General features: G+C 53.1%; 2 protein-coding genes across 22 annotated transcripts in view; one reads left to right on the forward strand and one right to left on the reverse strand.

Moving 5' to 3' along the window:
• Positions 1 to 905: 905 nt before the first annotated feature.
• ZNF574 (zinc finger protein 574) lies at positions 906 to 6506 on the forward strand. Of its 2 annotated transcripts, none has more exons than XM_004060820.4 (2): positions 906 to 1245; positions 3542 to 6506. In XM_004060820.4, the coding sequence occupies exon 2, from the start codon at positions 3562 to 3564 to the stop codon at positions 6250 to 6252; it is 2691 nt and encodes an 896-aa protein (XP_004060868.1). In that variant the 5' UTR covers positions 906 to 1245; positions 3542 to 3561; the 3' UTR covers positions 6253 to 6506. The 2 variants fall into 2 exon arrangements, with proteins under 2 accessions (XP_004060868.1, XP_004060875.1); XM_004060827.4 differs by lacking the exon at positions 906 to 1245 and adding an exon at positions 1487 to 3314.
• Positions 6507 to 11737: 5231 nt separating this feature from the next.
• Positions 11738 to 24543, reverse strand: part of POU2F2 (POU class 2 homeobox 2) — a 46384-nt gene continuing 33578 nt past the window's right edge. For 5 of the 20 annotated variants that reach the window (XM_019014729.4, XM_055369548.2, XM_031004076.3 and 2 more), the window contains 8 exons: positions 21725 to 21886; positions 21431 to 21572; positions 21188 to 21336; positions 20929 to 21105; positions 19471 to 19537; positions 17682 to 17883; positions 17336 to 17553; positions 11738 to 17204 (listed from right to left, as the gene is read on the reverse strand). In XM_019014729.4, coding sequence (XP_018870274.1) covers positions 16870 to 17204; positions 17336 to 17553; positions 17682 to 17883; positions 19471 to 19537; positions 20929 to 21105; positions 21188 to 21336; positions 21431 to 21572; positions 21725 to 21886 — 1452 coding nt within the window. In that variant the 3' untranslated portion in view covers positions 11738 to 16869. Of the gene's footprint in view, positions 17205 to 17335; positions 17554 to 17677; positions 17884 to 19470; positions 19538 to 20928; positions 21106 to 21187; positions 21337 to 21430; positions 21573 to 21724; positions 21887 to 24543 lie in introns of those variants that run through there. The other 15 variants (XM_055369553.2, XM_031004077.3, XM_055369549.2 and 12 more) reach the window with 6 other exon arrangements.

The following is a 24543-nucleotide window of genomic DNA, read 5'->3' on the forward strand; positions in this document are numbered from 1 at the left end:
AGCTAATGTTTTGTATTTTTAGTAAAGATGGTAGTTTCACCAGGTTGGCCAGGTGGATCTCGAATGCCTGACATCAAGTGATGAACCCGCCTCAGCGTCCCAAAATGTTGGGATTACAGGCGTGAGCCACCACGCTCAGCCTGGAAACGTTTCTAACAGTACTGGGGCAACTCCCTCCCAAGGCCCTGAGGGGCGCAGGAACGAGGTGAGTAGGAATGGCCAGAGCCCCTTGGACACATGGGGCCCCACTCTCGAGGTGTAAGAGTCAGAGTCACCCCGGAAGGAGGTGGAGTGGAGTCCGCCCGCTACCGGCTCACTTCCTTCAGGCTCTCACCCCGATTGTCCTTCACGTCCTCTACCCAGCACACTCCCTATTTCTTCCAGTGAAATTGTCCCTGCTTCTTTTTCTCCATATCCTCGCTCTCCTTGCTTCCCCTCTGACATTTCTCCTCTCTCCACCTCCCAAAAGTCCCCTCGGTCTTTTCTCTGTTTCTTCCTGTTGCCTTCATCCCCCTCCTTTTAATAAAGTGAGTCTGGAGCCTTGGTTTCCCTTTTCTCTCTCCATGTGACTGGTGCTGCATGCAGTTTGCCCTCTCCCCATCGCGCTAAGTGGTTTCACTTTCTCCCTCTGACCCTCGGGGAAACCACAAAGGTTCCCGTGCCTCCATTCCCCCGCTCCAGCCCTCAAGGTGCCGCGTGCCTCAACTTCCCAGGCTCTTTTCCTCCCTCTCCCTGTCCCCAACGCTGACTCCCTCACGGCGTCCCCAAGATGGCGCCCGCGGCCGCGCTCCGCCGCCTGACGTCATCGCGCCGCCCTCCGCTCAGAGTTCCCCACTGGAGCCGTCGGAGGCGGAGTCGAGGAGGAGGAGGAGCATCCTCTAGGGAGGATTAAAGGGGCGGGCACTATCCACCCGAGGGCTGACCGGTGAGGGAACGACGATAAAGGATTGGTTGGGCGCGGCGGGGAATCTCGACGCTCCTCACTATTGGCCCAAGCCTCAGAGACATGAACGTCGATTGGCCGAACGGCAGGGCCCGAGCAGGCAATGATTGGTTGCGTCCGGCCGTCCGTGCGGCGGCCGAGGAGGAAGGTGGGAGGGGCGTTGCTGAGGGTAGCTGGGGGCGAGAGCGAGGCTACGGAGCAGGCGAGAGGCGACGGCGAGAGCTAGAGCGGGCGCAGCGTTAGGGTGGCCGTGCAAGGGGAGCTGTGGCCCGGGCCCGGGGCGTGCGAGACGGCGGAAGCAGGTGAGCGCGAGCGGGCGCGCGGAGGCCGGCCGGGCTGCCCCCCCTGCCGCCGCGGCCTCCTCTTGCCGGGTCGCCTGCGCACTGAGGGCCTGAGGGGGTGCGCGCCGGGCAGTTAGGGCGGAGCGGCACCAACGGCTGACCCGGCGCGCGGGCAGCCAGGCGGGGGCTGGGCTGGAGCGGCGGGTGGGAAAGGGGCCTGGAGTCGCGTGCGGGGCTGAGTGAGGAGGGGCGGGGCTCGGGCTGGGGCTTTGCTGGGGCACCTGGGCGGGAAGGGGAGGCCTCAGAGCTGTCCCAGGAGGGCTCCGCGGCTCCCCAGGGTTTGGGGTAAAGGACTTGATGGTGTGGCAAGTCCAGGACGAAGGGGCTGGGCCGGTTAGACGGCACGTGGGTGCCCAGTTAGGGGCTTAGGGCGTGAGAAAGATAATTAAGTTAATGCAGGGGGAAAATATCTAGTTCTTCCTGGAAAGAATTGGGGCGGTGAGAGGGGTTTTGGTGTGAAAAGATATTAGGAAATCGATATCCCCAAGGGAACGGTTTAGAGCTAAGGAGGGGTCCAGTTGTAATGGATGGGGTTAAATTAATGTGAAGAGGCCTTAAACCAATGTGTCAGGAGGTTGGGTACCCTTGGAATGCGTGGAGAGGGGTCTTTGTACAAAGAAGGATTAGGTGTATTTTAAAAGGGTGTCTGGGTGTCCCTAGAATGAGCTGGGGAAGGTAGTCTTTTTTAAGTACAGGTAATTAGGCCAAGGTGAAGATGGGATTTGGTTATTGGAAGGGGAGGAAGTAGGGTGGGAGAGATCTGTGTGCTAAAGTGAGGGGTGCCTGGGAATTCCTGGAATGAGACTGAGAGGTTGCTAAGACGTTGGGGGGTCTGAGTGCCCCCAGAATAGGAGGCTGGTGAGAGGGGCTTGAGTGTGAGGAAGAGGGGTCTGTGCTGGATTAAGGTGGTGATGGGGGTTCTGTATGAGAATAGGAGGTCCGGGTATCCCTAAAGGGGGTTTGGGCAGCAGGAGGGGTGTGTGTAAAAGGAGCTTAAGCCATTGTGAAAGATGGGTGTGTGGATCTTTACACAAGAGGAGTTATGTTGCTACGAAGAGGAGGGTCTGAGCATCCCTAGAATGGGTTAGGGTGGGTTGGGTCTTTTAGCAAATTAAAAAAGATTAGGTTAATAATGTGGAGGAGGATCTGGATATTCCCGAGATGGATTTGAGGGGGGTCTGTTTGCAAGAGAGGCATAGGTTGATATGAAATGAGGGTATGGGCGTCCCTGAATGAGTGGCTGTGTATGAACAGGAAGGGTTTAAATCAATGGGAAGAGGGGATCTGGGTATCTCAGAGGGGATTAGAATTGTTGATTTGGTCTTGGTACAAAGAAGAGGTGATGAATGTAAAGAGTGGATAGATACCCTGGAGACAGGACTTAGGGTGGTGGAAGGGCCTAGGTCCGAAGCGGGGAGGAGTAGGCTTTTGTGAAAATGGGTCTGGGTATTCTGGATAGGGGGTTAGGGTTGTAGGAGAGGGCCTTGATTTGTAGAGGAGGTTAAGTAATTAAACAGGGCTGCGTATCATGAAGTGGTTAAGGTGGGCAAAGTCTGGGTGTGGAGATGGGTTAGGCCAGTGTGAGAAAATTTGACTGGGGGGAAGGGATATAGTTTGACGTGAGGAATCTGGGCACCTGAGGAAGAGTTGGTGGGTAGCAGGGGTTGCGTGTAAAGGGGAGGGGTGGCACCGTGTACAGTGCTGAAAGTGGAGTGGTGGGGCATTGGGCAGTTTGAGTGGTCTGAGTGTAAAAAGAAGTCTGAGAACCTGGGAGAAGGAGCAGAGGCCATGGGAGGGGTGTGGCTGGGAGAAACAGGTGGGGAAGGCCTATATGGGGTTTCAGTTGGGTACCTTGGAGAGGAATGGGGTGAGGTGAGTTGGTAAGAAAAGGAGTCAGTGGAAGGAGGTCTGAGTGGAGGTTCCCATGTGCTGGGCGGAACTGTGGGGCCCACTGTGAGGTGTGGGAGATGAGGGGACTGGACAGGTTACAAGGATCTGGTGGGTGGAGTTTGATGCAAGTTGATACAGAGGTGAGACTGTGGGTAAATTCCTGGGGAAGGGACTGCCTGGGAGATTTGTGTTTGGTGTTTGTTATGCTGAGGGGAGGAAGGATTATTGGGAGGGAGGCAGAATTTTAAAAATCGAAGGAAGAACTTAAGGGGGCGTAGATCTAAGGTATTAGGAGTGGAGAGTGATAAAGGGAAGAGCTGAGGAATCGGTGACCTAACTGGTTTGTCCCCACTGTCTCCTCTTCCAGCCCAGGGCCTTGCTGCCGCCATGACTGAGGAATCAGAGGAGACAGTCCTGTACATTGAGCACCGCTATGTCTGCTCTGAGTGCAACCAGCTGTATGGATCACTGGAAGAGGTGCTCATGCACCAAAACTCCCACGTGCCCCAGCAGCACTTTGAGCTCGTGGGCGTGGCTGATCCCGGAGTCACTGTGGCCACAGACACAGCTTCAGGCACGGGCCTCTATCAGACCCTTGTGCAGGAGAGCCAGTACCAGTGCCTGGAGTGCGGTCAACTGCTGATGTCACCCAGCCAGCTCCTGGAGCACCAGGAGCTGCACCTGAAGATGATGGCACCCCAGGAGGCAGTGCCAGCTGAGCCACCACCTAAGGCACCACCCCTGAGCTCCAGCACCATCCACTACGAGTGTGTGGATTGCAAGGCTCTCTTTGCCAGCCAGGAGCTCTGGCTGAACCACCGGCAGACGCACCTCCGGGCCACACCCACCAAGACTCCTGCCCCTGTTGTCCTGGGGTCCCCAGTTGTTCTAGGGCCTCCCGTGGGCCAGGCCCGAGTGGCTGTGGAGCACTCATACCGAAAGGCAGAAGAGGGTGGGGAAGGGGCGACTGTCCCATCTGCCGCTGCCACCACCACTGAGGTAGTGACTGAGGTGGAGCTGCTCCTCTACAAGTGCTCTGAGTGCTCCCAGCTCTTCCAGCTGCCGGCGGATTTCCTGGAGCACCAGGCCACTCACTTCCCTCCTCCTGTACCCGAGTCTCAGGAGCCTGCCTTACAGCAGGAGGTGCAGGCCTCGTCACCTGCAGAGGTGCCTGTGTCTCAGCCTGACCCCTTGCCAGCTTCTGACCACAGTTACGAGCTGCGCAATGGTGAAGCCATTGGGCGGGATCGCCGGGGGCGCAGGGCCCGGAGGAACAACAGTGGAGAAGCAGGCGGGGCAGCCACACAGGAGCTCTTCTGCTCAGCCTGTGACCAGCTCTTTCTCTCACCCCACCAGCTACAGCAGCACCTGCGGAGTCACCGGGAGGGCGTCTTTAAGTGCCCCCTGTGCAGTCGTGTCTTCCCCAGCCCTTCCAGTCTGGACCAGCACCTTGGAGACCACAGCAGCGAGTCACACTTCCTGTGTGTAGACTGTGGCCTGGCCTTCGGCACAGAGGCCCTCCTCCTGGCCCACCGGCGAGCCCACACCCCGAATCCTCTGCATTCCTGTCCATGTGGGAAGACCTTTGTCAACCTTACCAAGTTCCTTTATCACCGGCGTACTCATGGGGTAGGGGGTGTCCCTCTGCCCACAACGCCAGTCCCACCAGAGGAACCTGTCATTGGTTTCCCTGAGCCAGCCCCAGCAGAGACTGGAGAGCCAGAGGCCCCTGAGCCCCCTGTGTCTGAGGAGACCTCAGCAGGGCCCGCTGCCCCAGGCACCTACCGCTGCCTCCTGTGCAGCCGTGAATTTGGAAAGGCCTTGCAGCTGACCCGGCACCAGCGTTTTGTGCATCGGCTGGAGCGGCGCCATAAATGCAGCATTTGTGGCAAGATGTTCAAGAAGAAGTCTCACGTACGTAACCACCTGCGCACACACACAGGGGAGCGGCCCTTCCCCTGCCCTGACTGCTCCAAGCCCTTCAACTCACCTGCCAACCTGGCCCGCCACCGGCTCACACACACAGGAGAGCGGCCCTACCGGTGTGGGGACTGTGGCAAGGCTTTCACGCAAAGCTCCACACTGAGGCAGCACCGCTTGGTGCATGCCCAGCACTTCCCCTACCGCTGCCAGGAATGTGGGGTGCGTTTTCACCGTCCTTACCGCCTGCTTATGCACCGCTACCATCACACAGGTGAATACCCCTACAAGTGTCGTGAGTGCCCCCGCTCCTTCTTGCTGCGTCGGCTGCTGGAGGTGCACCAGCTCGTGGTCCATGCCGGGCGCCAGCCCCACCGCTGCCCATCCTGTGGGGCTGCCTTCCCCTCCTCACTGCGGCTCCGGGAGCACCGCTGTGCAGCCGCTGCTGCCCAGGCCCCACGGCGCTTTGAGTGTGGCACCTGTGGCAAGAAAGTGGGCTCAGCTGCTCGACTGCAGGCACACGAGGCGGCCCATGCAGCTGCCGGGCCTGGAGAGGTCCTGGCTAAGGAGCCCCCTGCCCCTCGAGCCCCACGGGCCACTCGTGCACCAGTTGCCTCTCCAGCAGCCCTTGGAAGCACTGCTACAGCATCCTCTGCGGCCCCTGCCCGCCGCCGGGGTCTAGAGTGCAGCGAGTGCAAGAAGCTGTTCAGCACAGAGACGTCACTGCAGGTGCACCGGCGCATCCACACAGGTGAGCGGCCATACCCCTGTCCAGACTGTGGCAAAGCGTTCCGTCAGAGTACCCACCTGAAAGACCACCGGCGCCTGCACACAGGTGAGCGGCCCTTTGCCTGTGAAGTGTGTGGCAAGGCCTTTGCCATCTCCATGCGCCTGGCAGAACATCGCCGCATCCACACAGGCGAACGACCCTACTCCTGCCCTGACTGTGGCAAGAGCTACCGCTCCTTCTCCAACCTCTGGAAGCACCGCAAGACCCATCAGCAGCAGCATCAGGCAGCTGTGCGGCAGCAGCTGGCAGAGGCGGAGGCTGCCGTTGGCCTGGCCGTGATGGAGACTGCTGTGGAGGCGCTACCCCTGGTGGAAGCCATTGAGATCTACCCTCTGGCCGAGGCTGAGGGGGTCCAGATCAGTGGCTGACTCTGCCCGACTTCCTCTTCGGCACCTCCATGCCCTGTTGCTGAAGGCCCTCCAGCATCCCCTTAAGCATCTGTACATACTGTGTCCCTTCCTCTTCCCATCCCCACCACCTTGTAAGTTCTAAATTGGATTTATTCTCTCGTGAGAGGGGTGCTCTGGGGTCCTTGACACACATAAAGGTGCCCCCCCCCACCTTCCACCTCTTAGCACTGGTGACCCCAAAAATGAAACTATCAATAAAGACTGAGTTGCCAGCAGTGTGTAGAGTGGAATTTGGGAGTCATGGGTCTTACCTCTCATGGCTGCATCACCAACACCCAGAAGTGGGCCTGGCAGGTATTAGGGGTAGTAGGAGCTCAGTAAACATTTGCTGGGCTGAAGAGAATGACCTGGTGTTCATGGGCATGGCTCTCAGAGCAGGGCCTTCACTTTACTGCTAGATGGAGGTAGCATGGCTCTCTTGCCACTAGAGGTCCCATGGCTCTGTGGAAAAGCTCAAGAGTGTTTGTACTGGTGGCAGGAACTTTCAGAGAAATCAGATTCTTACACTCCTGTCCCTGACTCCTGGCCTGATGTGGACCTTGTCTCCCAAGGTCATCTGATTTTCTCATTGATCCCCAAGAGCAAATGCAGGTAGGCATGATCTCTAGAGCTGTGGAATTAAAGGAGATTCTGAATAATATGTGTCTGGACGTAGGAAGATTCATGAGAGGTGGTGACTTGAATTCCCCTGGAGTTGGACTTTGGCTCAGCCAACAGATTTTTATTGTGAGTGATGGATTGTTGGGATGGCTGGCCAATGTTTGAACATCTAGTCAGTCTCAAGTACTATATAACTGAATAATATTCACACTGATTACGTGAGAACATTTTGCAGGGAAGGAATCTCCAGTCAAAAGCATTGAGATGACTTGCCCAAGGTCAAATTCAATCCGGGCAGGGCAGAGCTTGAATTTAAGCCTGATTTCATTTCATTTGGTTTAATCACCCATATGCTTTTCTCTCTACTCTGTTGCCTTCTGCATACTTTGGGGAGGGTGGTAGAGACAAGATGGGAGTATGTGACTGGTGGGATGCTAGGCTGCTGTGCTAGCCTTGCTTCTGAGACCCCCCCTCTCCCCAAAGATTATTCCAGATCTTTCTGTTGAACTCTTTTTCCTTTTTTTTTTTTTGAGGTGGAGTCTTTGCCGCCCAGGCTGGAGTGCAGTGGTGTGATCTCGGCTCACTGCAGCCTCCACCTCCCAGGTTCAAGCGTTTCTCCTGCCTCAGCTTTCCGAGTAGCTGGGATTATAGGCGCGTGCCACCACACCCGGCTACGTTTTTGTATTTTCAGTAGAGACGGGGTTTCACCATGTTGGCCAGGCTGGTCTCGAACTCCTGACCTCAGGTGATCCACCCACCTCAGCCTCCCAAAGTCCTGGGATTACAGGCATGAGCCACTGTGCCCGGCCTGAAAGAACTCCTTTTTTAAGACAGGGTCTCTATCGCCCAGGCTGGAGTGCAATGGCACGATCTCGGCTCACTGCAACCTCCGCCTCCTGGGTTCAAGCAATTCTGCCTCACCCTCCCAGGTAGCTGGGATTAGAGCTGCGCACCACCATGCCAGGCTAGTTTTTTGTATTTTTAGTAGAGACAGGGTTTCACCATGTTGGTCGGGCTGGTCTTGAACTCCTGACCTCAGGTGATCCACCTGCCTCAGCCTCCCAAAGTGCTGGGATTACAGGCATGAGCCACCGCGTCTGGCCTAAAACAAATTCTAATAATTGTTCTTGTAAAATAAATGACATAACATTTGAAAAGTTAATGTATTAGGGTTCTGTTTATACAAAAAAAAATCAGGTTATGTGCATGTGTGTGTGTATGTGTGTATCCTACCTGTTATATGTATATAAATTACATAACACAGTAAATAATATATATGTATATAAAGACTTTTTTATAGTTTGTTTTACTCTATAGACATACAAACATACATTTTAATGTTTATATACATATATATAGTTCCAAATCCTAGGACTTGGAGTATTCTTAATTAAGTTCTAGGGTACATGTGCAGAACATGCAGGTTTGTTACATAGGTATACACATGCCATGGTAGTTTGCTGTACCCATCAACCTGTCATCTGCATTAGGTGTTTCTCCTAATGCTATCCCTCCCTAGCCCCTCACCCTCTGACAGGCCCTGGTGTGTGATGCTCCCCTCCCTGTGTCCACATGTTCTCATTGTTCGGCTTCCACTTAAGAGTGAGAACATGTGGCGTTTGGTTTTCTGTTCCTGTGTTAGGTTTTATTTTTATCTTTTTATTAAAAATGGGGTCTTGCTGTGTTGGCCAGGCTGGTCTCAAACTCCTGGCCTCTAGGGATCATCCCATTTTGGCCTCCCAAAGTGCTGGGATGAGAGGCATGAGGCACCACACCTGGCCTGTTTTTTTCTATTTTTCAGAGTCTCGCTCTGTCACCCAGGCTGGAATGCAGTTGCACAATCACAGCTCACTGCAGCCTCAACCTCCTAGGCTCAAGTGATTCTGTGATCCTCCTGCCTCAGCCTCCCAAGTAGCTGGAACGACAGGCGAGCACCACCACGTCTGGCTACTTTATTTTGTAGAGATGGCATCTTGGGTTCTGTTTGGTTCTGACTGTGCCACCTTGAAGATGGGCCTGAACCAAATGATCTTCCTCCATGTACTATTTTTATGTCGCATCCCTGCTGATTTGTTTTGAGAGTTGGGCTTTGCTTTCTTTGCCTTGCCAAAACACTGCAATGCTGACACTTTTTGTCTTACTAAATATGAAACCTGTCTTTCACTCTATTCCTTTTTCCTGTGCCTCAATTCCCCCAACCCTCACTATCGACTTTGCAGGATCCCAGCCCCTGTGTGCCAAGCATACATTAGAGGATGGAACAGTGCTGAGGAAACGCAACAGCTTTTTTTTTCCTGAGATGGAGTCTTGCTCTGTCACCCAGGCTGGAGTGCAGTGGCATGATCTCAGCTCACTGCAACCTCTACCTCCCAGCTTCAAGTGATTCTTGTGCCTCAGCTGCCCGAGTAGCTGGGATTACAGGTGTGCACTACCACGCCCGGCTAATTTTTGTATTTTTAGTAGAATGGGGCTTCACCATGTTGGCCAGGCTAGTCTTGAACTCCTGGCCTCAAGTGATTCACCGGCCTGGGCCTCCCAAAGTGCTGGGATTATAGGCATGAACCACCATGCCCAGCCTTCCAGTGCATTTTCATTAATACCACTTCTGCTTTTCAGTGGTGAGGTCTTAGGGATCAGTCCATGGCCTGACGGCCTGCGGAAGCTGTTGCTACTGCCAAATAACAGATGGGCACAATAATTTGAGTAAGAGTTAATGTTGCTCTAAAAAGGAAGGGGGTTGGTGTGTACATTGTACCACCAGAAAACTTCAAAAGCAACTCTGGTTGGTTGGTTTGAGACAGGGTCTCGCTCTGTCACGACCCAGGCTGGAGTGCAGTGGTGCTATCATAGCTCACTGCAGCCTTGGCCTCCTGGGCTCAAGAGATCCACCTCAGCCTTCTGAGTAGCTGGGACCACAGATGCACACCATCATGCCCAGTTAATTGTGTTCATGTTTTTTTTTTTTTTTTTTTTTTTTTTGAAACAGTCTTGCTCTGTCACCCAGGCTGGAGTGCAGTGGCACAATCTTGGCTCACTGCAACCTCCACCTCCCAGGTTCAAGTGATTCTTCTGCCTCAGCCTCCCAAGTAGCTGGGACTACAGGCGTACACCACCACGCCCAGCTAATTTTTGTATTTTTAGTACAGACGGGGTTTCACCATATTGGCCAGGCTGGTCTCGAAGTCCTGACCTAATGATCCACCTGCCTTGGCCTCCCAAAGTGCTGGGATTCCAGGCGTGAGCCACCACACCTGGCCCAATTTTGTTCAATTTTTGTAGAGATGGGGTCTCACTGTGTTGCCCAGGCTGGTGTCGAGCTCCTGGGCTCAAGGGTTTTTCCTGCCTTGGCCTCCTAAATTCTAGGGTTACAGGCATGAGCCACCACACATAGCCTGTTTTTTTTGTTTGTTTGTTTTTGAGACGGAGTCTCACTCTGTTGCCCAGGCTGGAGTGCAGTGGCGCATTCTCAGCTCACTGCAAGCTCTGACTCCGGGTTCATGCCATTCTCCTGCCTCAGCCTCCCGAGTAGCTGGCACCACAGGCGCCTGCCACCACGCCCAGCTAATTTTTTGTATTTTTAGTAGAGACGGGGTTTCACCGTGTTAGCCAGGATGGTCTCGATCTCCTGACCTCATGATCCACCCGCCTCGGCCTCCCAAAGTGCTGGGATTACAGGCGTGAGCCACTGCACCCGGACTTTTTTCTTTTTTTTTTTTTTTTGAGATGGATTCTTGCTCTGTCGCCTGGTCTGGAGTGCAGTGACACGACCTCAGCTCACTGCAGCTTCCACCTCCCGGATTCAAGCTATTCTCCAGCCTCAGCCTCCCGAGTAGCTGGGTTACAGGCGTGCGCCACCATGTCCGGCTAATTTTTGTATTTTTAGTAGAGACGGGGTTTCGCCATGTTGGCCAGGTTGATCTTGAACTCCTGACCTCAGGTGATCCGACCGCCTCGGCCTCCCAAAGTGTTGGGATTACAGGCATGAGCCACCGCTCCCGGCATTTTTGTTTGTTTTGGGGTTTTTTTTTTTTTTTGCATTTTTTTGGTGATGTGAAAAAATGACATATAACTCTTCTGTTAATTTATTTGACTATTTGTGAGGTTGAAACTTTTTAATGTGTTAATTGAAACTCTGGTTTTAAAGAGTCTCTTTAGTCCTCTGGGGAAGCATCCAGGGATGGAAATGGAGAGGTATTTGCTGGTTTCCTGGCTTTCTCATAGTTCTCATTTATTGAAGACAGTGTGCTGGAGCTCAGTCCTAAGCACTTTACTTAGACCATCATCCTACAACCTTGTGAGGTAGGTATTGTCCCTTATTTACAGATGAGGACACAGAAGCTCACATATTGAAGGTCATATATTTATAAAATGGCAGAACTGAGATTTGAATTCAGAAGTATGAATTCATCCTAAATTCAAAGACTTGGTTCTTTGGCAAGAACATTTGTGCAGGTTTTACTTCCAAACATTCACTATTTTTTAAAATTTAATTTTTTTTTGTTTTTGTTTTTTTTGTTTTTTTAGACAAGGTCTCTGTTACCCAGACTGGAGTGCAGTGGCATGATTACGGTTCACTGCGGCCTTGACATCCCGGGCTCAAGCAATCCTCCCACCTCAGTCTCCCAAGTAGCTAGGACTAGACAACAGGCACATGCCACCATGCCGAGTTGAGTTTTTGGGGCTTTTTTAGAGAAGAGTTCTATGTTGCCCAGACTGTGAACATTCACTATTGGAACAGAAGTAAAACCCTCCCCTCCCCAGCATACAGATCTCCAACCCCACACCCTGATTTCTTCACCACTCTTCCCAGGACAGAGAGGAGACCAAGGGAGAGCAGGCTTCATTTCTCTCTGTACAGTTTTTAATTTTTTATTTTTTGATGTTTGTTGTTCAGATGAATGACACACTCAAGTTACAAAAATGGGGCCTTAAAAGAAGCACATTGTACAATGAACAAGCAGATTGGAGTTAAGAACACTGAAACACTAACCCGCTACCACGAGAAGAGACAGGGAGGGGGTACAGGAAGGGAAGGAAGGGGCTACCAACACAGGGGTCAGACGGAACTGAAAGGGAGGCTAACTTGGTGAGGATGGAGGAAAGGCAGGTCTACTTCAGGGCTGATTTCTGGATGTCGGTTCTTGGGCACCCTTGCCTTGTACTTGCTACCCCCTCCAACTTCACCCACCCCCATTCCAACCTGGTCATTCTGGGTGGTGAAAGACACCCACACCAGAACGGGCTGTGCCAATCAGGTCTTTACGAAGTAGGGTGGTCACCTTGCCCTAGTGCAGCCCTGGATTTGGAAGGTGATGGTGGAAGCAGTGGGACAAGAGGCCAGAAAGGAGTTGAAAGTTCAGGCCCCTGCTCTTCCCAAAGACTCCTCGCCCATTCCCCACCCTGCCATTATCCAAAGGCTCTCTACGAGTTGCCGAGAGAGGCCCCCAGTCACCCTGCAATTATATAAATAAATAAATACTGAGCCCCTGGGTTTGGGGGACATGTTGGGGGAGGGGCAGCAAGGATAGAGGACAGGAAAGAGAGGAAGGGGAGGGAGGTAGAAGGGAGGGGTCACAGACATAGTAAATAGTTGTCTCCGTCCCAGCAACACTTCCCTCTGGATTTTTCTCTCCTTTTGTTTGTTTAACAAGGAGCTAACAATTCAAGGACAAATACTTAAAAATATACATTATTTTTTCTTTGTTTCCGCCTTTGTCATCGTCGTCTTGCTTTGGAGACTGCTGAGGTCAAAGTTTAAACCGCATGAAGGACCTGCGGCTTGGAGTTTTTGTGTATTTTTTTTTTATTTTTATTTTTAATTTTTTTTCACTTTTTTTCCAACATATAAAAAGGTAGCGGAGTTGTCTGTGGGTTTTTTTTTTTTTTTAAATGGTTAAATCTTTGGTTTGTTTCTTTTTTCTCTTGGAGGCCTTTATCTCTCGCACTTGCCTTTCCCACTCAGAGACCAGTGGGGGCCCGCGTGTCTCAATCTTGCTGTCTGTCTCACTCTCTCTCTCACTCAGGTCCCCCTACCCTGGGCTAGAGGAAGAGAGAGGCACCCTGGTATTCGTGTGGGTTAGAAAAACTAGTCAGGTCAAGAGGTCACCCTGACTTGGCTAGTCCCTCGCCGGATCTCCCCAGGGCTTGGAGAGCCCGTCATGGCCTTCTCCAGGGACATGGATGGAAAACTCATATCCTTCCCCTCCTCCTGATCTCAGCCCCAACTCCTACTGGGGCTTGGGTTCCCCATCCCTACCCACCCCCACACACACACCCACCCCACCCCCCAGAAGAGAACAGAGAGAGGTGGTTTAGTTACTGGCATCAATTTTTTTTTTTTTTTTGGCACAATGAAAAGGCCCACCATTAGGGTAGACCCAGTCTCTGTCCCTCCCTTAAGTAGGAGGTCAGGGTTGGGGAGAAGAGAAATTCAGAGGGCTCCCCACTGCTCCAACCCACTCATCTCTCCTCTCTTTCTAGCCCAGGCCCTTGGCCCCCAACCTCGGACATCTAACCTAGCCCATAGCCTAGCCTGGGGTTGCCCTCCCCATCCCCCACATAAAGCTCCCCAGCCCTCCAACTCTCTCACTCACACACAGACACACGGACACAGGCTCTGTACAGACCACAAAATAAAAACGATGAGATAGTTTTGTTTCCCGGAGTCGAGACGGGGGACCAGAGTGTAAGGGGCAGATGGGGGTAGGGGGCATGAATTCCCCCATCACCTTCCCAACCCTGGCTCCCTCCAGCCCCCCAGCCCCTTGCCCTGGCTGGCCCCCAGCCAACGATATTTGGTTTCCTTTTTTTAACATTAAAGTTCTATGAGGTATTTGGTGCCTTATCTCGAGTCCTCAGGGGAGGGGGGCCCAGGGGGAGACCTGGGGCTCACCTGCCCCTCCCTCCCTCCTACCCCCTTCCCAATATTTGGTTTCACAGCTGTAGTTAAAGCTTGGGATTTGGTTATTTTTCCCCCTCCCAGGAATTTTTTTTTCTTGTTTTTCTTTTCCTAGGTGTGAGGGTTGGATGGGGAGGGTCCCCAGCACCCCCGGCTGCACAAGGGTCCCTCCACCAACATCAGGGCATCTGCCCCATCCCTGCCCCCTGCTCCTCCTCTCCTCTTTACCCCACTCCCACATACTGGGGTGGGGAGAGGTCCCAGGTGGTGGGACTTGATGGGGAGGAAGCAGGATGAAGTGGGTGGTGGTGAGTCCTGGATTTTCTTTCCTTTTTTTTTTTTTTCCTTTTTGGTCTAGAATCATAGTTTTTGTTTGAGTCATCTCCACCATGCCTTCCATGCTGCCTGTCTTCTCGGAGGGGGTTTTTGGTTGTAATTCCTTTCATTTTGCTCTGCTCAAATGTCCTTCCTATTTGGTCAGGAGCCCTTGGCCCCCTCTCCACCCTTGGGCTGGGGCCCAAGCCCTCTTGCCAGTCCCTTCTCTCTTCAGGAAATAAACATGGACAAACTCAGAGGTAGGGTAAGGGCAGGGAGTTGTTCAGCGGAGATGCTTACATTCCGGTGAGGTTGGGTAGACGAGGTGCCAGGCCCCATCGTGCCGGGGTGGGAGGGGCGGCTACTTCACCACTGCCCGGACAAGGCACCCAGAGGCCCCTGCAATGGCCGAGTCTCTGCTGCCTCCGTCGCCCAGCCCAACAGTTTCGTTTCCCGGGTGGGAGAAGGGAGACAAGGAAAAAAGAGAACGCTGAGGCCTGGAGCTCCATCTGCCTCTCCTCAGAGTGTCCGGCAGAAAGTGGAAGCTGCCCAGGCCAAAGCCCTGCGGTCTCAGGGCTCTCCTCTCTCTCTGCTCCTGCCCAACAAGGGGCAGGGACCACACTACGGCTGTCAGGCCCCACCCTGATTTCAATGGCTCGTGTCCTTCACTGCAACACTTTGGTTTGAGGAGAGACACAGAAAGAACAAGATTGAGAGAGAAGAGAGGAGAGCAAAGGGAGAGAGAGGAGACAGGAAGGAGGAGAGGAGAGAGGAAGGAGGGGAGGAGAGAGGAAGGAGGGGAGGAGAGAGGTCAGACAAAAGAGAACCGAAAAAGAAATCAAAGGAGGAATCAAACCACCCAAAAGTTAAGTTTTCCTTCATCTGTTCTTTTTGCTTTCTTACTCCTTTTTTTCCTGTCTTTTTTTAAAGCTTTTTCAGTTGATTTGGGAGGGGAGTTTGGGGCTCTTCACCCCTGTCCCTGACACCCTCTCTCAGCCCCGCCCACCCGCTTCCATCTGCCCTGGCCGAGGGACAGGCCCTGCCCCAGCCGCCCCCTCCGGCTTTCCCAAAGACGACGTCCATGAGGTATTTGTGAAGAGAAAGAAGCATCCGTCCTTCCGTCCGCCTTGGGGAACAAGGGCCTGGACCACCGGTGCAGGGGCTTGGCTCCGCCTCGCGGTTCCATCTTATTCTTGAAGAGTCCTCATCTTCTTTCCCTTTTATATATATATATATATTTATATATATATATAAATTCTTTTTTTCTAGTTTAAATTTATTGTTTGTTTCTGTTTTTTTGGTTTTCGGTTCAAAACTTTGTTGGCCTCCACAATAGCAGGAGGGCAGGGTGGCTCCCAGTGGTGTCTCTCCTCTGTCCGTCGTCAGTGGAGACGTGTCCGGGGCTGGTCAAACACAGGGTCCAGCCAAGAGTTGTGGAGGTCTTGTGGGAGTGGTGGCCACCACCGCGCCCTCTCAGATGGGGACCACAGGCTGTGGCACTGTCCCCACCACATGGACCCTGATGGGGATGCCATCTCGAGGAACCCCACCACTGGGGTGTGTGCGTGTGTGCATGTGGGGGGAGGGAGAGGCATTCGCCAGTACCAGAGGGGCACAGGGTGGGAAGAGCGAGGTGAGTTCTCTTTTTGGTTTCTGGTTAATGTCAAAGAACGTGAAGGATCCCACGGATAGGCACTGGAATATGAATTTTTTTTTTTTTTCAGGGAAACAGGATGGAAAAAGACAACTGAATGCCCTCAACTGAATGTCTTCATCCCCTCTTGCCTGAAATTTCCACCTTCCCATAGGCTGGGGAGGGAGTCAATTCCAGAGCAGAGGAGGGTGACAGGGTTGAGGAGGGACTTGTGAGAGCTAGAACTTGGCAAAATGGCCCAGCCCACCCTTCAAAGGGGAAAAGAGGGAGGAACAGGGGATGAAAAGTTGTCCGCAGGCCTTCCCTTGAACTCTCCCCTGCTGGGGGGAGGGAGGAGGTTAAAGCAAGACCCCCTGCCCAGGTGGGGAGAGCTGGGGGCCAGGGGAGAAGGGGACACATGGTAGGGACACATTCTGTTGAGCACAATGCTAAAAATTCTGTACATCCTTTGGATGAAGCTACTGAATATTTGGTGTAAGGTTGTTCAGGCCCTTTCTCTTTCACCTTCTGGAAAAGAACATTTGGTGGGTGGTGCTAAGCCCCAGCCCATCTGCCCAGGCTGTGCCCTGTCTTCGCTGGCCCAGGGCTGGGGGCTGGGACTAGGAAGCTGGCATCTTCTCTTTTTCCTTCTGTAGCCCCCACGGGGGAGGCAGGGTTGGGGGTTGGTCCCACAGCCAGGGCTCGGTGGCATGAGGTCTGACCTGCTGGAGGCTTCTCCGCCCCTGGCTGGGGTTTTTATTTGGCGTCGTAGCAGTGAGGGTGAGCACGCTGAGGTCTGGCTCGCGACTGGTTTTTTGGTTTGTTTGATTTTGTGGGGTTTTTTTTTTTTGGTTTGTTTTTGTTTTTTTTTTGTTTGTTTTTCACCTCTGGTTCCTTTGGGGCAGCTGGTTTCTGTTGTGATTATTTTTGGTTTTCTCTTTTGTTGGTTAGTTTCTTTCCTTTTTTTTTTTTTTTTTTTTTTTTGGTTGGTTGTTTTTTTGGTCTTTCCTCCCTTGTCACTCCTGCTCTGAGGACCCTCTGCGTCCCCACCACTGGCCTCCTCGCCCTCTTCCCAGGCAAGGGACCAAGGCAGGGACCAGAGGAATGGGAGGGGAGGCATGGCTGGCCCTCACTCAGGTTTGGACCCTGCCTCGGGCCCCCCTGGACCTCCAGGGGTCTGTGCTGCTGTCTCGCTGCAAGTGGAGGAGGAGGAGGATGAGGATGAAGAGGATGAGGAGGAGAGGCCAGGAGACTTGCTGGAGATGGAGGCTGCCACAGCCGCAGCCGCTGCTGAGACCAGGCCCACACCAGGTGGGGTGCTGAGCAGGGGCAGCCCAGCATGGTTCAAGAAGAGCGGCGAGGTCACCAGGCCAGGGCTCCCCGGGGCTGCGCCGGCTGCCCCCAGCACCAGATTCCCGCTGCCATCAAGGCTGGTAAGGGGCAGGGTTCCACCAGAGGCCAGGGCTGGCGGGGAGAGAGAGAGGCTGGGCTAAGGGCACGCCGGGCCAGGGGAGACCTTTGCCTTCCAGCATCCTGCCCAGAGTGCCCCCCATCTCCCCATCGGTCCCACTGACCCCCATCAGCACCCCTCACACCTTCCCCAAAGGTGAGATGGGTATGAAGACGCGAGCAATGCAGTGAGCAGGGGCGGGATGGCATGGCTGGAGCAGCAATGGCAGGGCTTGAGGCCCCAGAGGATAGGGCTGGTGACGATGGGTGTGACATGAGGCAGCACGCACCTTGGATAGTGGCCAAAGGGTTGTTGCTCATGAGGGCTGGACTCAGCCCGGAGCTCAACCCCACCATTGTGCTTCTGCAAGAGGCAAAGCAGAGGCATTAGCAGGGGCAGGGACCTGCCAACATAACTGGGGTGCCGCTCCCCACCCTAGAAGCAGCAGCGACCCTGCTTCTCCCCACAGCTTCCCACGTGCACCCACTTACCCCGTGCTGGGGTTCAGGCCTGACAAGCCGATAGCCGAGTGGCTGCCTTGAGGGCTGGGGTTTGTGCTGTTGGTGGTGGCCGGGGGTGGGGGAGTGACAGAGGGGATGGAATTGAGGGGGGGCGCAGCCCCGCCCCCGCCCCCACCCCCTCCAGCTGTCCGGCTGGGGTGGAGCGTCCCCACAGCTGAGGATAAGGTAGTAACTGCCAGAGAGAGACAGAAAGATGGGGTCTTCAGCTTCCACTCGTCCCCCACTGAGGAACCTGGGGTCAGCTCCTACTTGTCCTCCCGCCCAGCTTACGCAGCATCTCCTCAGTCAGAACAGCCTTAGACCTCCCTGCCCTCTCTTCCCAGAGTCATTTCCCTGTGCCTCTGCCATGGTGACCCCTGTCATAACAATGGAAGTCAGAGCAGCTGCTTCCTGCTGAGCCCTGGCACTCTACACTCCCTGCCCTGAACCACTTTTTTACTGACTAGAAACGGGGGCACCCAGGAGACAAAGCCCTATGGCTCCCTCTAGGGGCTGGGGAGGGGCGAAGGGTGCCAGGCACACTGCCACATCTGAGGGATGGGCAACCTGGCAGGGGCTGAGGGCCCAGACTCCGCCAGACTGCTGGGGTAGAAACTCCTGGCTCTGTCTCATCCCAGTGGTGCCCTTGGGTGAGTGCCTTAACCTCTCTGACCTTCAGATCCCTTGTCTGGAAAATGGGGATAATAATAGAACCTATCTCATAAAATGAGTTTGAGAATTAAGTCAGTCAATGCAGTTTAGAAAGAGTTTAGTACAGTGCCAGGCAAGCACTTACTACTTTATAAATCTCCACTTACTATTTTCTAGCCTGGGGAGGGGCAATATGTTGTTTTATGTGTATATATATTATGTGTATATATATTATGTATATATATATTGTGTGTGTGTGTGTGTATATATATATATATATATATATATATATATTTTTTTTTTTTTTTTGAGATGGAATCTCACTCTGTCACCAGGCTAGAGTGCAGTGGTGTGATCTCAGTTCACTGCAACCTCCTCCTCCCGGATTCAAGTGATTCTCCTGCCTCAGCCTCCCGAGTAGCTGGGATTACAGACACACGCCACCACGCCCAGCTAATTTTTGTATTTTTAGTAGAGACAGGGCTTACCATGTTGGCCAGGCTAGTCTCGAACTCCTGACCTCAGGTGATCCGCCTGCCTTGGCCTCCCAAAGAGCAGGGATTATAGGCATGAGCCACCACACCCAGCGAATTTTATATTATTATTATATATATGGTGTATAACCATACATATAAACCTACCGTGTCCCAGGAAGAGGGAGGGGAACTCTGGATACAAGACTATGTATGTATGCATGTATGTGTGTATATGTACATACACATACACTCTTACATACATGTGTTTATGTCTTTTTATGTTTTACACATTCATAATAATTTTATAAAAACTGAGGCTTAGAAGGATAAAATAAGCGCTTGAATTCACACAGTTTAAAAATGACAGAGGCCAGGCACAAAACTCAAGTGCCTCACCTTTTACCAGGCCCATGCTTTTCTCATATGAAATCGTGAAGCAGATTAAAGCTGAATTGCTCCTGCAGAGGAGGGGTGAGTCCTACCCTCTTCCCACTGTCTCTCCCATTCCCCCACCCACACTCCCCAGGCCCCCACCCACACTCCCCAGGCCCAGTCTTGAGACCCATGGACACCCAGAGCCACTTGGGAACCTCAGGCTCCAGCCTGTGCCACATCCTCCCAGTCCCCCCTCACCATTTTCTGCCCTCCCTGACCTGTTGTGCTCAGACTGCTGGAAGCTTGGGACAACGGTAAGGTCCCTGCGCCCCCTTGGGGTGTGACCTGAGGAGAGAAGAAAGGAGGTATGGTTAGCCACTGTCTGCCAGCAGCCCCCGTGATGCTCCCTGTAGGACCCCACTCCTCTGTCCCAGGATGGGGGCAGGGGGCTTTGGCACAATGCTGCATTTGTATTATTCCACATGCTTTCTTCACACTTGCCCTAGCTGATCCTGAGCCACAAGCAGGAAGGGCTAATTCTCCATTGAGAACACTCCCCACCTCTCTTCTGACACCGCCCCATCTGGCTAGTCTTTGCAGGGTTGCGTCCTGTCTGAAGTGACTGCACCGGAAGAGTGGCTGCTCTACATGCTCCTGATATTGTTGGTTCTGCAAAACTAAAACTCTTTTCCCTGGACAAGCAAACACCACCCTTTTACTAGTAGGGTTGGCAAGCAATGCAGGAGAGACTGTTCAAAGTGACCCAGGCAGGGAAAGAGCAGATCTAAAGTGCAAGGCTAAATGGATGCATATCTTTGCATCGGGGTGTTGAGATGTCATATTACTTGATTTTTCTGGGACCACCAGCTTCCTTCTTGGCCACCCCACCTCCAGTCTCACCTTTGCATCAGCCCCAGAAACCTCACTAAATGTGACTCTCTCCTTCCCCAGCTCAAAACCACTCCTTACCTCCTCACTGCCCATGGTTCAAATTCCAGCTCTTCACTGTAAAACTTGGGGTACATGCCCCCACTCCTTCCCCAACCTCATTCATATAAACTGCAGCACCAACCACACTAAATTGCACTGGAGTTTCTCAAATTGAGCTGGGCACACCCTGGCTTCTAGGCCTTAGTACACACTGGTCCAGGAAGGCTCTTTGCCTTCTTGTGGCTGGCTAACTCTCCCTTGTCCTTTAGAACTCAGTTCAGACAGTGCCTCCTTCACACCGATGGGGGCAGGGGCTCCTCTCTGGAGCATCACAGCTCTTTCCAGAAATGGAAATAAAAGGATGGGATAAAGGATGTCCCAGCTGTGTCTGATATCAAGTGGGCCTGTGTATAGCTGTGGACCTGAGAGTACACCCATGGGTGTGACAATTTCCCCGAACGGCAAATAAGTGCCTCTCCCTGCCTCTGTGTGGTTGTGAGCCTGTGTGTTCTAACCTGGACCACGTCCCTGGACATATATCCCTTCCTGTGTGGCTATGGCACTGTGATAACTCTGTGTCTGGCTATGTCGGTGTGTATCTAGGGGTGCTTGTATCCCCCATGTAAGACCACAGTTCCCTGGAAACCTTCCCTGTGTGACTGTGCCCATCTACGTGATGGCCTGTCTCCAAGAGTGACTCTTCTTGTCTCTGTTCTAGGCTCTGTGGACAACCAGGTAGGGTGGGCTTCACACAGGTGCCTGCGGAGCTCTGTGGTCTCCCCACCCCCCAGGCGGGCTCTTGGTACCATATGGGGGCTGTAGCTGGCCGGCTTCCCTGGGCTGGGCAGCATGGGGGCCGCACTGCAGGGGTTGATGCGTTTCTCCTTCTGGCGCCGGTTGCAGAACCAGACGCGGATCACTTCCTTCTCCATGTGCAGCTGCTCGGCGATCAGCAGGATCTCCTCTGAGGTAGGCTTCTGGTTCTGCAGGCAGAGGGCTCGTTAGCCCGAGGCCCACCGCCCGCCACCCCTCAGGTGAGGGCCACCCAGGAGAGGGGGGCCTCACCGCTAGAAAACTCTTCTCTAAGGCGAAGCGGACGTTTGTCTCGATGCTGGTCCTCTTCTTGCGTCTCCGGCCGGGCAGGCCGTCGAAACCCAGGCTGGGGCTGCTCAGCTGGTTGGGGCTGGGCAGGCTTGAGTCCACAGACATAGTCTCTGTGCGCCGGGGGAGACGTGAGCATAAGAAGGGGCCTCCCGCGGCAAGCGGCCACTGCCCGCCCCCTACGCGGGAACCCCAGCCTGGTCCCACCTGCGTCGTTGAGCCACTTCTCCAGGAGGGGCTTGAGTTTGCACATGTTCTTGAAGCTCAGGTTGAGGGCCTCGAAGCGGGAAATGGTCGTCTGGCTGAAGTCGTTGCCGTAGAGCTTGCCCATGGCCAGGCCCACATCACCCTGGGCCAGTGGGGCGGGGAAGGGCCCGAAGTCAGGGTGGGGCCTTCCGGCACTGGGCCCGCTCCGCCCACCCACTGGCCACGCCCCTCGCGGCATCTATCAACTGGCCACGCCCCCACGCCCACCGCCCAGCCTGCAAGGTGCCTCCAGACCTGCGTGAAGCCCAGCTTGATGCGGCGTTGCTTGAAGGTGCGGGCGAATTGCTCCAGCTCCTCCAGATCACTGGGCTCCTCGGGGTGGGATGGTGGCTCCAAGCATTTGGGGGGCTGCGGGTGCGAGAGGTGCGGGTCGGGCAGCGTAGGGCGGGTCACGGCCTGGTGGGGTGGGCAGGTGGGTGGGATGCAGGGCGGAGGACCAGGATGGGGCTCAGCGATGGGTGCATAGTCCCCCTCCCGCCCTCTTCGCCCCTGCGTTCCATCCGCCGCCTGCAGACTCCCCCCGCCTTCCTCCACAAGCACTGTCAATCCCTTTAAATGTCCCTCCACACGCACTGTTAATCCCTTTAAAGGTCCGACTCTGCTGCCCTACATGGGTTTCCTCATTGCCTGGGACTCTCTGCACTGTCCCTTCACGCCTGCGAACTCCCAGAAGGAGCAGCCAGCTTTTTGTGCCAGGGCTCTTTCCCTGGAGCTGGAGGCAGTGGTTCCTCCTCATCTCAACCTGGGAATCAAGGACTGGCCCTGCCACCAAATCACTGCTTAGCCCAGGCCTCACTTTCCCCCTCTGCAGGATGGGAACAATCACTGCTGTTCTGTCTACCCAGTGGGGCTGTTGAGAGAATCGGGTTAAAAATGAGTAGGTCGTGCAGACCCACGGACTGTACAATGCCAAGAGTGAACCCTAATGTCAGCTATGAACTTTGGGTAATAGTGATGTGTCAATGTAGGTTCATCACCTGTTAACGCTTGTACCACTCTGGTTGGGGATGTAGATAATGCGGGAAGCTGTGCATGTGTAGGGGCAGAGATAGATGGGATATCTCTATATCTTCCACTCAGTTTTGCTGTGAATCTAAAACAGCTCTTAAGAAATTAAGTCCTAAGCAATGAGTAGATTGCAAATAAAGTAAAAGTTAAAAAAAAAAAAAAAGGACTGGGAGGGCAATTAGAGAGATTTACAAAAAAGCAACAGCTCTATCTGGGATTCTTCATTGCCCTAACAATAAAGGATATGAAGCAGGTGGTGGGTACAGGGATGTTTGTCGCTGAGTTCCTTTATCCATTATTCTCCAAAATGCTGGGGCAGATGTTTAGGAATTTTTCGGTTTTTTTTTTTTTTTTTTTGAGATGGAGTTTCACCCTTGTTGCCTAGGCTGGAATGCAATGGTGCGATCTTGGCTAACCATAACCTCTGCCTCCTGGGTTCAAGTGATTCTCCTGCCTCAGCCTCCCGAATAGCTGGGATTATAGGCATACGCCACCACACCCGGCTAATTTTGTATTTTTAGTAGAGATGGGGTTTCTTCATGTTGGTCAGGCTGGTCTTGAACTCCCGACCTCAGGTGATCCACCCGCTTTGGCCTCCCAAAGTGCTGGGATTACAGGGGTGACCACTGCGCCCTGCCTTTTTTGTGTGTGTGTGTGTAAATTTAAGGACAGCCGAGTGCAATGGCTCACACCTGTAATCCCAATACTTTAGGAAGCCAAAGTGGGAGGATCCCTTGAGCACAGGAATTTGAGACTAGCCTGGGCAACATGGCGAAACCCTATCTCTACAAAAATTTTAAAAATTAACCAAGCATGTGGGGCGTGACTGTAGTACCAGCAACTCAGGAGGACTGGGGACTGCTTCACTTGAGCCCAGGAGGCTGAGACTGCAGTAAGCTGTGATCACACCACTGCACTCCAGCCTGGGTGACAGAGTAAGACCCTGTCTCAAACAAAAAACAAAATGTTAAGGGGTACAAGTGCAATTTTGTTACACAAATGTATTGTGTAGTGATGAAGCATAGGCTTTTAGTGTATCCATCACCCAAACAGTGTACATTGTACCCAGTAAGTAATTTCTCATCATCCACCCACTCTCACCCCTCTCAGGTTTTGTTGTTGTTGTTGTTTTAGAGACCAGTCTTGCTATGTTGCCCAGGCTGGCCTCAAACTCCTGGGCTCAAGGGATCCTCTTGCCTCAGGCTCACAAATAGCTGAGACTATAGGCATGCACCACCGTGCCTGTTTCAGTTTTCAGAAAACCTACACAGGCAGCCAGGCACAGTGGCTCATGCCTGTAATCCCAGCACTTTAGGAGGCCGAGGAAGGTGGATCACCTGAAGTCAGGAGTTCGAGACCAGCCTGGCCAACATGGTGAAACCCCATCTCTATTAAAAATACAAAAATTAGCTGGGTGTGGTGGCGCATGCCTGTAATCCCAGCTACTTGGGAGGCTGAGGTAGGAGAATCGCTTGAACCTGGGAGGCAGAGGGTGCAGTGAACTGATAGTGAGCCACTGCACTCCAGCCTGGGCAACAGAGCGAGACTCCATCTCGAAAAAAAAAAAAAAAAGAAAGAAAGAAAGCCTACATAGGATGTATATCATAGATAATGTGGCCCGGCCCCCACCCCCACTAGGGTCAAGGATATTACTCCTTAATCAGATACAGTAACAGTTTTGCAGCAGCAAAAATGCCATACCAAGAGGGACAAAGAAAAGTCATACACTGGCTTATATCATGGCAGGGCAGGTTTTGCAGTCAAATAATTCTCATGCCAATGGTGGAAGAACAACTTGACTTTCTGAGCATTTGGGATTTCAGAACTGCAGTTAAGACCTGTATTAGTCTCTAATCTCTTCAGTCAGTCCTTCTGAAATAGTTCACATATATTTTTTTAAAGGGCTATAAAAAATGGGTAGAAAAAAACTTTGAAATTCATAAAAGGTAGTGAAAATTATCATTAAAGTCTAGAACTCAGGCAGCAAACTGAAAGAAAGGCCTCGGGGTCCAGGTGCCAAGGTGGCCTGGAGAGCTGGCACCCTC

The sequence above is a fragment of the Gorilla gorilla genome, chromosome 20 (assembly GCF_029281585.2).
Source record: "Gorilla gorilla gorilla isolate KB3781 chromosome 20, NHGRI_mGorGor1-v2.1_pri, whole genome shotgun sequence".
Classification (NCBI taxonomy): domain Eukaryota; kingdom Metazoa; phylum Chordata; class Mammalia; order Primates; family Hominidae; genus Gorilla; species Gorilla gorilla.